This window comes from Microtus pennsylvanicus, chromosome 7 (assembly GCF_037038515.1).
Source record: "Microtus pennsylvanicus isolate mMicPen1 chromosome 7, mMicPen1.hap1, whole genome shotgun sequence".
Taxonomy (NCBI): Eukaryota; Metazoa; Chordata; class Mammalia; order Rodentia; family Cricetidae; genus Microtus; species Microtus pennsylvanicus.
The window spans coordinates 86,333,863-86,350,156 of record NC_134585.1 but is presented as its reverse complement, the minus strand read 5'-3'; the positions used below and the strand labels follow the sequence as shown (position 1 = coordinate 86,350,156).

At 37.5% G+C, this 16,294-nt stretch overlaps 1 protein-coding gene across 3 annotated transcripts in view; it reads left to right on the top strand.

Moving 5' to 3' along the window:
- Tbck (TBC1 domain containing kinase) overlaps window positions 1-16,294 on the top strand; it is a 125,747-nt gene that overhangs the window by 56,317 nt on the left and 53,136 nt on the right. For all 3 annotated transcript variants that reach the window (XM_075981313.1, XM_075981311.1, XM_075981312.1), the window contains exons 21-22: window positions 12,974-13,010; window positions 14,168-14,329. In XM_075981313.1, the coding sequence (XP_075837428.1) occupies window positions 12,974-13,010; window positions 14,168-14,329 (199 nt within the window). The remainder of the gene's footprint in view (window positions 1-12,973; window positions 13,011-14,167; window positions 14,330-16,294) is intronic.

Below are 16,294 nucleotides of genomic sequence, written 5' to 3'. Positions count from 1 at the left end.
TCTTCCATCTCCTATCAAATACCTCTCTCCCTCCCTCCCTCCCTATCCAACTTTGTGTGTGCACTGCTGGTCACTTCCTCTCCCTCTTCCTCCTCTCTAAGTTCATCAAGTTCAGTTTGTGATTTCCAAATAACTTCAGTGTGAGCCATGGTCAACTTACTAGAGAAAGTGTTTTAGTAAATTGTGCCATGAAGGGATTTTACCTTGACTCATGGCACAGAAAATTGAGAATCCTTAATGTGCATGTGTGTCTGTATGTGTGTGTATGCCTGTATCTGTGTCTCTGTGTGTCTGTGTGTGTAGCTGAAACAAATTTACCAAGCAGTATTTCATACTTCCTGCACATTTCCTTATATTTTTAAATGTTTATAACCAGTTGAAGTTTTAACTTCAACCTCAAAATGCTTGTATGAAGAATTTATAAAAAATAAACTGATTATAATGCATATACAAATAAACTGTGGGATAGAGATTTCTTTGTATATCTTAACTCCTGATCAGTCTTTTCTCTGAAAAGCTTCTACCCTGAAACTGACTTGTTGAAAAGTTTGGGTGAAAATATTTATCTTAATACTCCACACATTTCAAAGTGCTAACAATAGCAGTGATTAAGTAAATGTATAGAAAGTGTTTGAAAGTGTAAAAATAACTAATTAGTTCTTAAACTTTAATTCTGACTCTTTCCTTGGTCCTACCCCTTGGCATCCAGTCCGGTAACAATCTACCTTCTTCAATTTTATTGCTCTTTGTATTGGCTTCAGGAAACCTACCATATCATCCCCCATTATCAGTGGCACGTGCCACTAGATTTGGAGAGAAACAGCTTTTGAGTGTGAATCCTTTTTTTTTGGGGGGGGGGGTTCAAGACAGGGTTTCTCTGTAGCTTTCGGCCTGTCCTGGAACTAGCTCTTGTAGACGAGGCTGGCCTTGAACTCACAGAGATCCACCTGCCTCTGTGCTGGGATTAAAGGTATGCACCACCACTGGCCAGCTTGAAAGTGAATCTTAGTAAGGACTAAAAAGAATATACTAGATGCAAACAGTACAAAGCTATAATCACTGAGCTAAAAAAACAAAACAATAATAACAAAACATTCTGTGAAGCAAACTGTGATGGAAGAAGGTCATTGGTTAAAATAAAAGAAGCTGCTTGGCTCTCATTGGTTAGGAGATAGGTGGGAGGAGTAAACAGAACAGAATGCCGGGAGGAAGAGGAAGTGAGGTCAGACTCCGCAGCTCTCCTCTCCAGAGCAGACGCTTCAGAGAGACGCCATGCCCCAGCTCCGACCCAGGATGAACTTAGGCTAGAATCTTCCCGGTAAGACCGGTGCTCACAGATTATTAGAGATGGGTTGATTGGGATATCAGAATTAGCCAGTAAGGGCTAGAGCTAAGGGCCAAGCAGTTTTTAAAAGAATACAGTGTCCGTGTAATTATTTCGGGGCATAAGCTAGCCGAAGCCGGCGGCTGGGGTGTTTGGGGACGCAACCCCGCCACCGCTCAAATTACTACAAATGACGCCCAGACGTGTGGCTAACTAAACCCACTTAAAAAACCTGAGAAGTCTTAAAAATAAGGGAGAGAGAGTTTAACACAGATTTTTGCTGTTTGTTGGTGACGTGCTGTAGAGAGATTTCCTGATTCGGCAACAGCAGCAGAAAAAACGCTGTGTCATTTTAAAGCGCGGCTTCCTGGGGCTGTGCCGCCAGTGCAAACTCTGGCTTTATGTTTGTGTTCCCGCTTGGGATCGGAAGGAGAGTGCTCTGAGACCGTGCGATGACTCAAAGCTCCCCGCCTGCTCCTGGGAAGAAGGCAGAATCAGGCTTAGGCAGGCGGAAGAGCATGGCGGATTCCTGCTGCCATACAGAGACGTGTTTTCAGACTGCGTAGTGCTCTGCGTGTCAGATTTGGATGTAAGTTGGATGAAAAGAATTTCTGTGCTGCACGCTCAGTCTCAGAATTAAAGTGCTGAGTGCCGCTCCTACCTGGTAGCCCCAAGAGGCTTCCTGACTCAGCTTTAGCTGCAAAACCCTGCGGCTCATTAAGAGGTCCTGCCACAAAACACTTAAACAGTGTTGATGAAAAGCTGAACACATGCTTTTCGGTTTTCAGCCGTAGCAGGAAAAAAGCTGTGCCGTTTAAAAATGCCGGCTTTCTGGGCCATCCTGCCAGGGCAAACTCTGACTGTTTGAGGCAGGAGGGCCGGCTACCGAGAGAGGACTTGAGTGTTGTCTGTTGTAGCTTGCTGGCTGGCAGGGACCTTGAAATGCAATAGAGGTGTGGCTATAAACATGGCTGCAGCCTGTATATCCGCCATGAGGCTGGAAAGCTAAGAAATGGACTGGATCTAGCTGGCAAAGCCACGCCTTTAGTCCTACTGATATTGCTTGGTAAATTAAAGACTCTTGTGGTCAGAAAAAGAGAGATATACAGTAAAGAGAGATTCAAAGACAGAGAGAATTTCTGAATGGTTTAAAGTGTGTTAAAAATATATGCAAGCTAAAAGTTGAAGTTCTTAAAAAAAAAAGGAAGAGAGTTGTTGTGTGTCCTAGTACACACCTTTAATCCCAACACTTGGGAGGCAGAGGGAGATAGACCTCTGTGACTTCAAGGTGTGGTAGCACACGCCTTTAATCCCAGTGCCTAGAAGGCAGAGACAAACAGGTCTCTGTGAGTTCAAGGTGTAGCAAACACCTTTAATCCCAATGCCTGGGAGGCAGAGGCAGGCGGATCTCTGAGAGTTCAAAGACAGCCTGGTCTACAGGGTTATTCCAGGTCAAAGATATACACTCAAAAAGCAATAAGTTAACCTAGGAATGTCACAGCTTAGATTCTTAAGCGCCTAGTGATTTAAAGGCGCAAATCAAAAGTGCTCCTGGATAGTAAAAAATTGCAGATTCACAATAGGACAGATTCAGACCGCTAAACGAGTCACACTGTTGCATGGATGTACGTGGGCTTGGGAGAGAGAAGAAAAAGAATATAGAGAATAAAGTTAATGGTTTAAAAAGAAAAAAGTAAAAGTAAAGTCTTTAAAGAGACAGAGTACAGATAGTTATAGATATAAATAAAAATAAGCCGCGTAAAGATGAAAAATTCACAGAGAGTCTGGATTCTTTGTATTATTGTGTTTTCTTTAAAATTTTTGACTGTGAAGGAGCTAAGTACAGAGAGACATTTTATTATATGGGCTGCCAAGCTAAACCAGAATGGATATAAGGGTATTACGATTTCAAAATTTGGATCTAAGGACATGATGCTTTGGAAAGGAGTTTCTTATTTTGTTTTCACAGAGGATGAGACCCTGTTCATTTCTTCTATTCCGATTTGGTATGATGGACCACGTCCTCCTGAAGGGTTGCTGTGAACATCTTCAGAAAATTGCTCTGCTCAACTGCCAACTGAGATGAAACTAGCACACAGGTTATACCATGAAAGACCTAATTAACGACGCCCCCATTCAGCAGGAAGCAGTTTGGAGAGAAAAAACTGCGCCCATGTTCCCAAATAATTGTTTATAAATGTTCTTTTACATTTAAAGGGGGATGTGATATAGACATGAATAATTTGCATTAGTATAGATTTTGCTTTATTGATAGAGATTTACGGTCAATTTTGTTATAAATGTTTCTGATGTAACTTTTACTTGATAACTGTTTTGTTATATGTAATTTTGCTATGTTAAAGTTAAAGCCTTTTTTTTTTTGTTTAAACCGAAAAAGGGGAAATGATGGAAGAAGGTCATTGGTTAAAATAAAAGAAGCTGCTTGGCTCTCATTGGTTAGGAGATAGGTGGGAGGAGTAAACAGAACAGAATGCCGGGAGGAAGAGGAAGTGAGGTCAGACTCCGCAGCTCTCCTCTCCAGAGCAGACGCTTCAGAGAGACGCCATGCCCCAGCTCCGACCCAGGATGAACTTAGGCTAGAATCTTCCCGGTAAGACCGGTGCTCACAGATTATTAGAGATGGGTTGATTGGGATATCAGAATTAGCCAGTAAGGGCTAGAGCTAAGGGCCAAGCAGTTTTTAAAAGAATACAGTGTCCGTGTAATTATTTCGGGGCATAAGCTAGCCGAAGCCGGCGGCTGGGGTGTTTGGGGACGCAACCCCGCCACCGCTCATATTACTACAAAACTGTATCCATTTATTAAATTTCACTTATATAAATTTTATATGAATGTCTTACCTTACAGTATAAATTTGAGAGATGATACTAGATTGAGTTTTATGGTTGGAACTGTAGCGTTATAAAGGAAATGACTGCTACATTAAGTGGTGGTCGTCTGCTTCAGAGAGGACAGAGGATAATAGTGACTAAAAAGTTCAGATTGAAACAAGGACTATTATTTTCAAAAAACTTAAATTAGCTAAAATATACTCACTACTCAAAGAAAAGTAACATCATTTCAAAGTCATAGACTGATATAAAATATGTAGACTAATATGAATGAAACTATACATGTAGTTTGATCAAAATCCTTAATCATATTCATGAATATAGGTATTATTAGGAAAACATCAAAGGAAAAATATTTAGCTTTTAGTAAAATAAAAAATTGAATTCTAAATGACTTAAGAAGTGGAAAACAAAACTAATAAACAAACAAAATACTGTTAAAACAAAATGTGAGTAGAGTATACATTTCCTGTGTACTAGTACTGTTCTCTCTTTAAATATAATGGGTTATCAAATACAAGTTTATAAGCAATAACTTAAGTATTTATTCATTATGCCAATTTAGGAAGGATACGAAACATGGAAATAAAACTTTAGATAGTAACAGGAAGAGTATTTTATGAAAAATTAAGTGGAAAATTCACTTTTAAACATTTTAGTAGTGTTTTATATAATTTTAAGGGGAAGCTAAAATATGCTTTGATTTTGACATTGAGTCAGGAATCCTTTCATATTTGAAACTTCATTTGATCCTACTTCAAGATTATAAATTAGCCTGTTACTGTTTCCTGGACACTACCAGAAAACTCAGGACTCAGATAAAGGGTTTTCCCACTCCTAGCAGCTTGGACCTCAAACTATGTGTTTATTTTCCCTTGTGACAAAGCAGATCCTAAAGGGAACTCCACTGAGGGCCCTGGGGACACTACCTGATCAATGGACGGTAGTACAAGACAGGCACCATGGTTTTAGTGAGCTACCCATGTTTCCAGGGCAGTGGGCCTGTCTTCCTGTAGTTCCTGGAGGAGGCTTCTGCAGATTTTATCTATTTCGTAAGGTTGGGGGTTTTTTTTGAAATGCAAAAGCAAACTGATTGGGATCTTGTTAGCACAGCAGTGAGAGGAGGTACCCCACCCTTCTAGGGAGCATTATTTAAAGGCAAAAAACAGGAAATTTCCATTAGCAGGGTTTGGGGTAATGGTTGAATCCTGATTGCCTTGTGCCTAGGGACTTTTCACAATGTTTTTAAAATCTCACCTTCACCTGTTGCTAGTCAAGTTTTCTCATCTGCTGACATGGGTGGGACGGTCTACGGTTATCTATCTGTACTTTCCAGATGGCTACCCTGTTACTATTGCCCCTTTTAAACTAGGTTTTAAACCAACCCTGGCTGGCCTCGCCTTCTCTTTTCCGCTTTGCCAGTCCTCTAACTTTAGCCATGTTGTCTTTGATTATTCCCGAGTGATCTGTGAAGAAACAACATTCTTCCCCTAGCATTGCACAGAGCCCACCCTGCTGTAAGAAGAGAAGCTCTAATCCTGTCCTGTTCTGCAGGACTACCTCCACCAGGGAAGATAAGGGCTCCTTTAGGTGGGAGATTAATTTTTCTATGTGCTCTATATCCACAGCTTTTTTTTTCTTTTTCTCTTTTTTGTTTTGTTTTCGCCCTCACCCTTAACCTACTTTTAGGCGCTAGCCTGGGGGGATTGGGTATGAGAATCTCAGCACTAGTAACCCAGAATCAATAATTCATATGTGTGTATTTAACAATAATAATTGAAAAAAGTTATGAATTTGAGAGAGGGTGGGTAGATGTATAAGAGTAGGGATGGAGAAAATACTGTAAATAGACTTTAGATGAAAGTTAAAATTTTAAAAATAAGTTAGCTTTTTTAAGGAACAAAATTTAACCTTGTAACCATATTTGAAGTTTTAAATGTAGGGCTCTCTGACACTGAGTAGTTGTGGGTGGTGTGTGATGAGATGGGGAATTTTTCTGACATTTCTAATCATATCTTACTTGCATTTCAGGACCATGTATATGCAGCATTCTTTTTTTTCCTCTTCAATTATTCTACTTAGTATTTTTCCTTTAAAATTACTTTTGAGAACATTGGGAATATGCCTCTAGGAATATTGTGAGCTAGGATTCATCTACATGAAGAGTGGGTTCAGTAATACTGAGATCCAAAACTGAGTTCCCACTCAAGAACTAATCCTATCAAAGAAAGCCTTCATTAATCCCCCACCGCTGAAATGCAGGAGAGATTGTGATTTCTGGCTCCCTTCCTTTTGCTGTGGGTCACAGAACTGTAAGCACAGAGCAGTGCTGAAGCTTAAGTAGCTGGATATTGTGCACCGATGTGATGCTTAGATTATCTAAGTCATGGCAGTTATGTGATTTACATATAAATAGAGTAGATAATGTGTATTTTGAGAAGTTGGGGCCAGAGTGATTTTTTATCATTCTTTCTTGATGCATTTCTGCTTCTATAAATAGACTGGGTCCTTAAAAATGAAAATAGGAAAGCGTGCTTCCTCATTCTTAAGGGAACAGTTTTTTTTCCCCTACAATGTTCAGAATAGCATTCAGCTTACCGCTTATGAACAACTGTAAGGTGGCCATTAAGAGAAGTGACACTGGCTATCTCTCAGTAGCTTATGTCCTTTGATCATCCTATCTCGGTTGAAGATAACACTAACAAATTCATTGATACAGTGGTTAAGCATCTTCACTTAACCTGCAGTTAATAAAAAGATGCTCACACTACTACTACTAATTTTCTCCCTCTTTAAAAGCTATCATCTTTAGCTGAGTTTCTATATGTCAACAGAAAGCACAGAATATTTTTAACTTCATTTTTTTTCCCCTGGCCTTTAAGAAGTTTTAGCTTTTAGTCCAAAGAGACTACTGACAATGAGCTTTTGTTTCTTTGTTTTTATCAAAACACATGGCAGGAAATATAATACTTTGTTTATAATTATATATAATTATATATTTTATTATATATTATATATTAAACAAATTATAATATAATTTATTGTAGTTAAATAAATATAATTAATAGGAAAATAATGCTTTGTTTAGAATATCACAAGGTAAGATTTCCATTGCAGAATATCTGCAGCCTTAAAGGGTGTTTTTTTGTCTAACTGCTGTGATGAGACTGTTTATGGCATTTGAATGCAAATAACTTACTAGGCTATATTTCATAGTAAAGCTTGATTGCTACCTTGTAGAAAAGGCCGAAACCTTAGACACCAAAGGCTTATATTCCTACCAGGGAAAACAAAATAATAGTTTAGTAGCTTTTGTTTAAAAGAATTACTTGTAATTTAAATATCTAACAAGTGCTGTTCAGTAAATCCTCAACTGAATACCAGATCTGCAGTGTTTCTGATCCAATGTATGCTCATACTGTTGAAGGACAAGTAAAGGAAAACAGAATACGATTTTTCACAGCTATTCACAACTCAGGATCACTGTGTGTTCTTAAAATTCAAGATCAGTCCCAGAAGTTTAGTGTATGTATTTCATTAATCAGATACTTTGGAGCCACGTAGACTGATAACAACTAGCTAGGTGTCGTGGTATAAGCTCCTGGGGATCTCAGGAGTTCAGGTCAAGATCTGGGCTCTATCAAGACAATACCACAAAAAAATCAGCAAAACATTAATAATAATAACTTGTTAACTAAAGTTGTATATTTAAAAAAATTGTTTCCCGCAAAATAGAAAAGTGTTATTGTTTTATTTTTGTAAGTCTCTAAATAAAACAGCAGGGTTCTCATATGCACTTCTGCCTTCAGATTGTGGCTGCTCATTGTTCTGGTTACAAGCATATCAGCATGCCATAAGCTGACTTGAAATATACTATCTAAAACTATATCAGTGAATTTTTCATCCCATGTTCTATTACAGTCCATTAGTTTGTCTTGGATTTTCAATGTCTTTCTCGCCCATGCATGATGTTGTAATGTTATGTGTCTGCAAGTTGGAAAATATTGGTTCATTGAGTTTTCATATTTACCAACTATGAAACATTTCATTATTCAAAATCCATGATAATCATATTTGTTAATAGCATCACTGATCATATAACAAAGTCATTAAATGGTTAGGGAGGTAGCTCAGAGGGCACAGTGTTTGGTGTGCAACCAAGAAGTTCAGAATTTGGATATCAAACACTTACTTAACTGACAGTTGGGCATGGCGACCCATCTGTAATTTCAGTGTCTAGAAAGCAGAGACAAGGCATTCTATACTAACCAAACCAGCAAGCTCTGGATTCAAGTCAAAAAGCCTTTATCAGAATACTAGTGTCAGCCAGGCAGTGGTGGATTTTGCCTTTAATCCTAGAACTTGGGAGGCAGAGGCAGGTGGAGCTCTCTGAGTTTAGGTCACCTTGGTCTACAGAGTGAGTTCCAGAACCTCCAGGACTACTTGGAGAAACCCTGCCACAAAAACAAACAAAAAGGTACCAGTGTCAGCCTCTAACTTCCACTTGCATATACATCACAAACATAAACACACACACACACACAGTCATATAAGTACTAGAAAGCAGTCTTGTAATATTCATTTAAATTTATTTTATTTTTGAGTATGTTTCTCTGTGGAGGGATATGTGCATGTGTGTATGGGGGGTTATTTTTGGTTTCTTGAGATAGAGTTTCATTGTATGTCCCTGACTGTTCTGAAATTAGCTCAGTAGACCAGGCTGGCCTCAGACTCATAGAGATCCACCCATCTCTGCCTCCTGAGTGCTGGGATTTTACTCTGTAGACTTGCACCACCACCAACTAGTATGTGCAGGTTCTTATGGAGGCCAGAGGTGTTGGTTCCTCTGGAACTTCAGTAACAGGTGGTTTTGAGCTGCCTAACATGATGCTGGAAACCAAATTCACGTGCCCCCTGAAGGACAACATACTCTTAATTGTTAACCCATCTTTCCAGCTACTTTTGTAGTATTATAATCCTTATCTCAGCTCAAATGTTTCTTGAGGTAAAGGGCTTATTTTACTCATTTTTTTGAGAACTATTGACCAAATATCCAAGCTTTGAAGCATTATTTCTTTGTCATTATTTCAAGTAAAAACAATGTCTCTTGAATAAAACACCTTATGGTCCTTTATGTCAGGTGATTGCCCAGCTCCTCCTCACACTTCAGTGCAGAGCACAGTTGCCTCCCAATGTGACATTAGTGAAGAACTTTAGAGTCATAACTTTACCCCTTTACAAACACTATTACACTTTGGGGCCATTGTCTTGATTTCTGCTGTTTTATCCACTTGAACCCTTGCACTGTTAGCATAAATGTCAACCCAGTAAAAAACAGTGACTAGAACACAGGATGCTACCCTCATTTTTTGAGAATTATATACCTCACAGACTATTTTATTGTTATGAATCAATCCTGACACTCTCTCTTCGTTCTCTCTCACACTTACTGCTCATCACTCTCACCAGTGTTTCTCCCAGGTGTCCTGGCACAAGAAAAGTTCCTAGCCAGATGCACCTGATTCTCACCCTTGCTGGTCCTAAGATTGTGAGTCAGACAAAACTCTCACCACTCACCTAATCTGGGGGATTATGTCATGGGAATACAAAATAGACCAAGACAATTTTAGAGTAGCAAAGACATTCCATTGTTTTTCTGTTTTCTTGTCACTTTTGTGTTTTTAAACACAATTACACATAACTTATTGGTGATAATAAAATAATTCCTATGTGACTAAAATAAAATTTTACAACATAATTTAAATGAGATCATAAATACTTTAAGAAAACATTTATAGATTTGTAGAAGGTGACATATCTATAATTGCAAGAACTATATTCTATTTTTCAGATAATATATAACACAGAAAAGTATTTATGAGCCTACTAGCTTCTGGTTTTGCCAGTGTTACACAGTACAGAGAACACTGACTAAATGTTGTCAGTTCCTGCTGGCTGTTGCTAGGGGGCAGCATTTACTTAGCTACAGACAAGTCCATTGCCAAGTCAGGCTTGCATCTGATCCAGAGAATACTCTGAACATAGACAACATTTTATTGATTTCTTTTCTTCTAACTTGAATAATCGTGTATTTTTGTATTTATAATGAAGTATTTCAATACTTAGAGCCATTAAAAATAAAATCTGTTATTCAAAATATCTTATTCCAATATCTTTATGTATATCAGACTCTATTTTAAACTATTGTAATATTTTGAAAAATTGTTTAAGACAAAGGATATGAATTAAACTGGGGCCTCATAGAACAAGTCTGTCATCCCAGCTACTTGGGAGGTTGAGGCAAAAGATTCAAAAGCTAAATGACTTACCTTTGTTACAGAGAGTCTTGAGTTTGGAAGCAGCCTAGACAACTTAGTAAGATAAGGCTGAAAATAGAATGTTAAAAGAAGGCTAAGGATATAATTATGTCACAATTTTACTGGCTTTGAACTCAATATCCAAGTTCAAAACGCCCCCTCAGAAAATAAGTTAAAAAATAAATATTTTAAAATGAAAAATAATGGAGAAACAATAGGGGAATTATGTTTCACATAGTATCATTATATTTCCCTGGTCTTAATTTTATTGGTAAGAAGTGTCTGGTGCTAGTAACCTTACCTCAGGGTCACTGAGTTATCTTACATATGTTAATTGAATCTAGATTATCACTGTTCTAATAACATTGGAATAAGTTTCACTCTCCTAATTGTAAACACTTTAAAAGTAAGTGTTATTGAAGTATGTGTCTTATAAAGTAGATTTGATGATGCTTCCAATTCTCCTGCTTTTTAATATCAAAATGTTCTTCCCAATAGAGGAGTTACAGATTGGGTCGTTTCCTCATCCTTTAATGCTTTTTAGAACACTTCTCAGGAAAGTAGAATCTTAGGAGTATTTAATTTTATATTCTGGATATCTCCATTTTGTATTACCTGGGGTAGAGTTGAAAATATGCCGGTGTTCATACTACAATTAGTATTTGAAGAAAAATAGAAAAAATAAAGTTTCTAGAACCCAAACTATAACAGTCCTGCATTTCAAAACCAGAAGGATGAAAAAAATTAACGGGGCGGAGCAAGCAAACAAACTAACAAAAAAGTGGATAATAAGCAGAAAAAAAGTTAGAAGAAAGAAAAGAAGATGCATAAGTTGTTTTGAAGCCAAATAAGGAGAAAATGTGTTCTCATAAAGTGGGAGGGGTCAACAATGTCTGACCTTACTGAATGGTTTTTAAAAAAAAATAAAGATTTAATAGCATGAAAGTCATCAATGTCGAGGACACAGTTTCTTTGGTGAATACCGTCAAAAGCCCAATTGGAATAAAATGAGAAACTACGAAATGAGTAAATGTTGCTCTTTACTCTTAGCTCCATAGGTCTTAGAACTATGACTAACCTAGTCACTACCCTATCCTGTGTGTCTGCCAACAGTCTTGGCATGTGTTAAGTGTTCAGTCCATGTTTGTTGAATGAATGAATGAATGAATGAATGAATGAAGAGTGAAGTAGCCTTTACCCACAAGTTACCATCTTGGTAAAAGAGGTCATCAGCTTTTACAGCCTTGCCATTAATGTTCTAGCCACTACCTCTGCTGTTGTACCACATAACTACAAAGTATTTCAGTCTCTTTAACACATCTGGTTCCTCTACATGCAGTACAAACATTTTATGTTGGATGATGAACAGAAGTGCTCAGAATGAATTATGCAAAGTGTAGTAGTAGCACTAATAAAATTTATCCAATGATTCTTAGTGATAAACAATTGACTCTCATCAAAATGGTCTGTGGTAATATAATTGATGCTGTGTCCTTAAAATAAAGGTCAAATAATGTGATTAAATCACCCCATGTCTTTAAATAAAGATACAGAATTTATACTTTTCCTAGATTGCATTATTTTGTATACTGCACACTAATTGCTTTGAAGCCACATATCATTCTGAACTCCCTTTGTTACATTTGCAACATCTCTGGAAAGAGTTCTCAGCCTGTCAGCTCAAGCCAGTGATGATGTGGAAATCAGTGTTCATTGTTTTGTTATAGTATTTATATTATAATGAACTGGCCTTTTGATAGCATACATACTCTTGTGTATACAATGCCAAGATGGCAGGCTACTCCCTCATAAATGTATAATTGATAGGTGCAGGTAGGGTGTTGACCTAAGTAGGTAGTCTAAGGCTTTGTTTAATTGTAGCCTGCATTCACTCACAAATTATTTTTAAGACTTGCTATCAACAGCCCAGTCCAAGAACAGGTACAAATGAAATGAAATGTCCAATTCAAGCAGAGAGGCAGAACAAAGAGGGCAGGTTTATTCTTCCTCCACTCCTTCTCTACAGGGTCCTCAGTGGACTGGGTGATACCTACTCATATTGAGAGAACAATCCGCTCAGTACTTTTCAAAAGTTAGTTCCACCTGAAAACACACTCAGAGAGGCATCCCAAAATAAAGTGTATTCATTTATCTGAGTATCCTAATATTCTGTCAGCTTAACAGCAAAAATTAACTATCGTAAGGAACTTTAAAATATGAGAAATATTTTTTCTGTAGCTAAAAATTATACACTTAAAATTTATGTACTATTATTGCATTTGATTTGGCCATGATCATAAGCATACTCATTGAAAAATATAATAATGTATTTGTGATAATAACTTTAGTTACCTGCCTTCTTTCATGTTTTTTAGTGGAATATAACAAAACTTTTAAACCATTAAGCTTGGTTATGATCATTCTAATTATGCCTTTTCTGTTCTCTTCGTCCATGTCCTGTGTTCCTGGTCTGCTCCCAGCTCTATGCCATCCCTTGGTTTCTTACCATGTTCACTCGTAAGTACCATTTCTTACCATTTCCCCTTTAGTGTTAGTTAAAACGCCTCATTCTTCCTCAGAATTTAACATTTACGAGAATATTAAGTAAGTGTAATGTGCATCTTTATAAAATTCAGACATGATGTAATTTATAGACAGTGATTTCAAGTGTTCTGGCCTTGAAAATTAAAAAGAACATTGGGAAGGAATAAACTCTTCGCATGTCATACACAGCTTTATTTCTTCTTAAGAAGAGAATTTAGCATCAACTCTAGTATTTACAGCAAGCTTTTGAGGCCAGTTTTCAACTGAATTGGCTTGCTTTCTGGATGTTCTTTATTAACTCGTGGTTTTACTCCCTAACTGGGAATCCTCTAGAGATTAATCATATTATATGACTATGTCGTGCTTTAATCACTTACAGTGTGGCTATAATGGAAGGGGACATCCATGCTTAAACACAGTGCACATACGTGAACTGACATGAAACAGTCTTCCTGCATGGGCATAGAAAGATATTCACAGTACTATTAAGTGAAAAAGAAGTTACTTTTTTAATAATAGAATTTTGATTGGAATTTAATAAAGCAGTTGTTATATGATGCACAATGGAAATGTTATAGGTTCTTTTACAGATATAAACTTGTGTGGATAATGTTATTGAAAGTTCTGGGAGAAATTCTGAAATACATATAAATTGTTAATGGGAGTCAGAAAATATAATGTCTGACCAATCTGCTAACAGTTTACTAAAGGGCCTTAGGAAGCTGTAAAATTAATAGAATCAGGAGCTAGAGAATTGGCTGAGTTGTTAAGAGAACTCACTGCTCTTACAGAGCACCAGTTTGGTTCCCAATACCATTATTGGGTGCCTCACAGCTCCCTGTAATTCAAGCTTGAGGAGGTCTCATGTTCTCCATAGACTGACCCATAGACACTTGCATGTATGTGCATGTGCATATGCACCCAAACACACACACACACACACGCATGCACAAATAAAAATATTTGAAAAATTTACAGTCATGCATTTTATCAACACAGTTTAACACATTTGCTCTTAAACAACAGCCTTGACCTTGAAGTAATAACAGTCGTATATCTAACAGTGCAGCTATTTTATTTTTGAGAAATTTGGTTTTTGTTTAGATACATTTTTAAAACTCTTTCTACAGATGTATTTCCACTGCACAAAATTTTCCACCTCTGGGATACATTGCTACTTGGAAATTCCTCTTTCCCGTTCTGTATTGGAGTAGCCATCCTCCAGCAGCTGCGGGACCGGCTCTTGGCTAATGGCTTCAATGAATGCATCCTTCTCTTTTCTGACTTACCAGGTATGTGACTGAATGAAGCAATCACTAAATGCAATTTTGGCTGTAAAATAATGTGCTCTCTTAGCAATTTGAGAAAATCATTCAGCCTTCAGAATCTCTTCTGCCTGGACCCTATTTTCACTGGCAGGACAATCAGTGCTGTTTGCTAGCCCAGGAATGCAGAAACTAATGTGGGTCATACTAAGCCACTGTGGATTATTTCCATCACAGTATTGCCACTAAAAGGGTAAAAGGTCATGGCTGTGGGGGAGTAACATATTTACCCTTTGCTTCGGATTCAGTCATTTATCTTCAGCTGATGGAGAGTAAATAAAGGCCACTCAGGAAGGTGTTTGAGAATGTGTTTATATAAGGATGGTATTCACATGGAACTTTGCTCCCGCCTAGACACAGCTGCTTGGTAACAACTTGACAGTTTAAGAACAGGAAGCACTGTCCTTTTAGAAAAACAAGTCAAACACTATAGAAATACATTATGTAATAGAAGATAGTGACTAAGCTGTGTAAGGTATTCACAAGGGGAAGTTCGAAACCCTTGGGCAGAATGTTTCGATGCAAAACTACGGAAGACAGCTATGATTTGATTCTTGATGCTGAAAAGATAAAGTTTATGCAGACTACCTAAGATGTAATATATCTATAAAGTTAGGAAAACTTCTTTATGAATAAACTAAATGTTTTTAAGATACAAAATTTGGGCTGAAAAGAAGACTCAGAAGTTAAGACAACTTGTTGATCTTTCAGAGGACCCAGATTTGGTTTCCAGCACTCACAGGGTGACTAACAACCACCTGTAATTCCAGCTCTCAAGGATCCCATGCCCTCCTCCTGCCTCTGTGGGCACCAGCACACATGTGGTGCACATGCAGGCATGCAAACAAACACTCATAAAAAATAAAATACAAATACATACAAAAATTTCACTTTTTCACAGAAAATTTCAGGTACCATGATTTTTTGCTGGTTCTACTGCAGCCCTCCATATTTTCAGTCAGGCACAAGAGTGTAATAGCAAGAACAGTTAAAATTGTCCAAGGTACAGTACCTGAACACCAAACAAAAGACTAATGATCACAGGCTTTGAGGTTATATATTTATAAGGCACATTTAAGAGAAATAAGGGCCAGTTGGTGGTGGCACACGCCTTTAATCCCAGCACTCGGGAGGCAGAGGCAGGCAGATCTCCGTGAGTTTGAGGCCAGCCTGGTCTACAAAAGCTAGTTCCAGGACAGACTCCAAAGCCACAGAGAAACCCTGTCTCGAAAAACAAAAACAAAAAAAAAGAGAAATAAGGAGTCTACCTTTGCTTATGTTTAGTATATACTTTCTACTTACCACCTTTCTGTTAAAAAAGTCTTCATCCTTTAAGAGCAAAAATAATCAAATGCCTTGGAATAATTTAAACTTCTCCCCCTTTTTTTTACAAATTAAATGTCTTCTAATTCATCAAATTTAATTAAAATAAGCTATATCTTATATCAACAAATAATTGTTCTTATATTAATAAATAATAGGGTTTTTTTTCAGTTGTTTTCTTAGAGATGGTGAAAACTCAAGGTTCTGTGGCATGTGGGAAGTTGGTCTAAATAGGAACAAAGAAGCAAATTTCACAAACTTAGAAGCTATGCCCCACAGATGTTTTCTTGTCACCCCCAGCTTGCCAAAGTAAACATGGGATGATTGATTAGGATTAAAAGAATTTCTTGGTCAGTTATAAAAATAAGTATATTGGAAATGCTGATTGTGCATTTTCAAATCAAGTAAACTGAGTTGCTTTCCTTCCAAGCATAAGTATTCCCTTAAATGCTGATGAAAGTGTCTGTGATAGTGTCTTGTGTGCAAATTAGTGACCACTGCTAACACAACTCCTGTAGTTTTTAAAAACCTCTGAAGTTGGAAGGTTAGCATTCACACTTGTTCGAACCAAGTAGTTGAGAAGGTAAACTTCCCTTGACCTTGAAAACA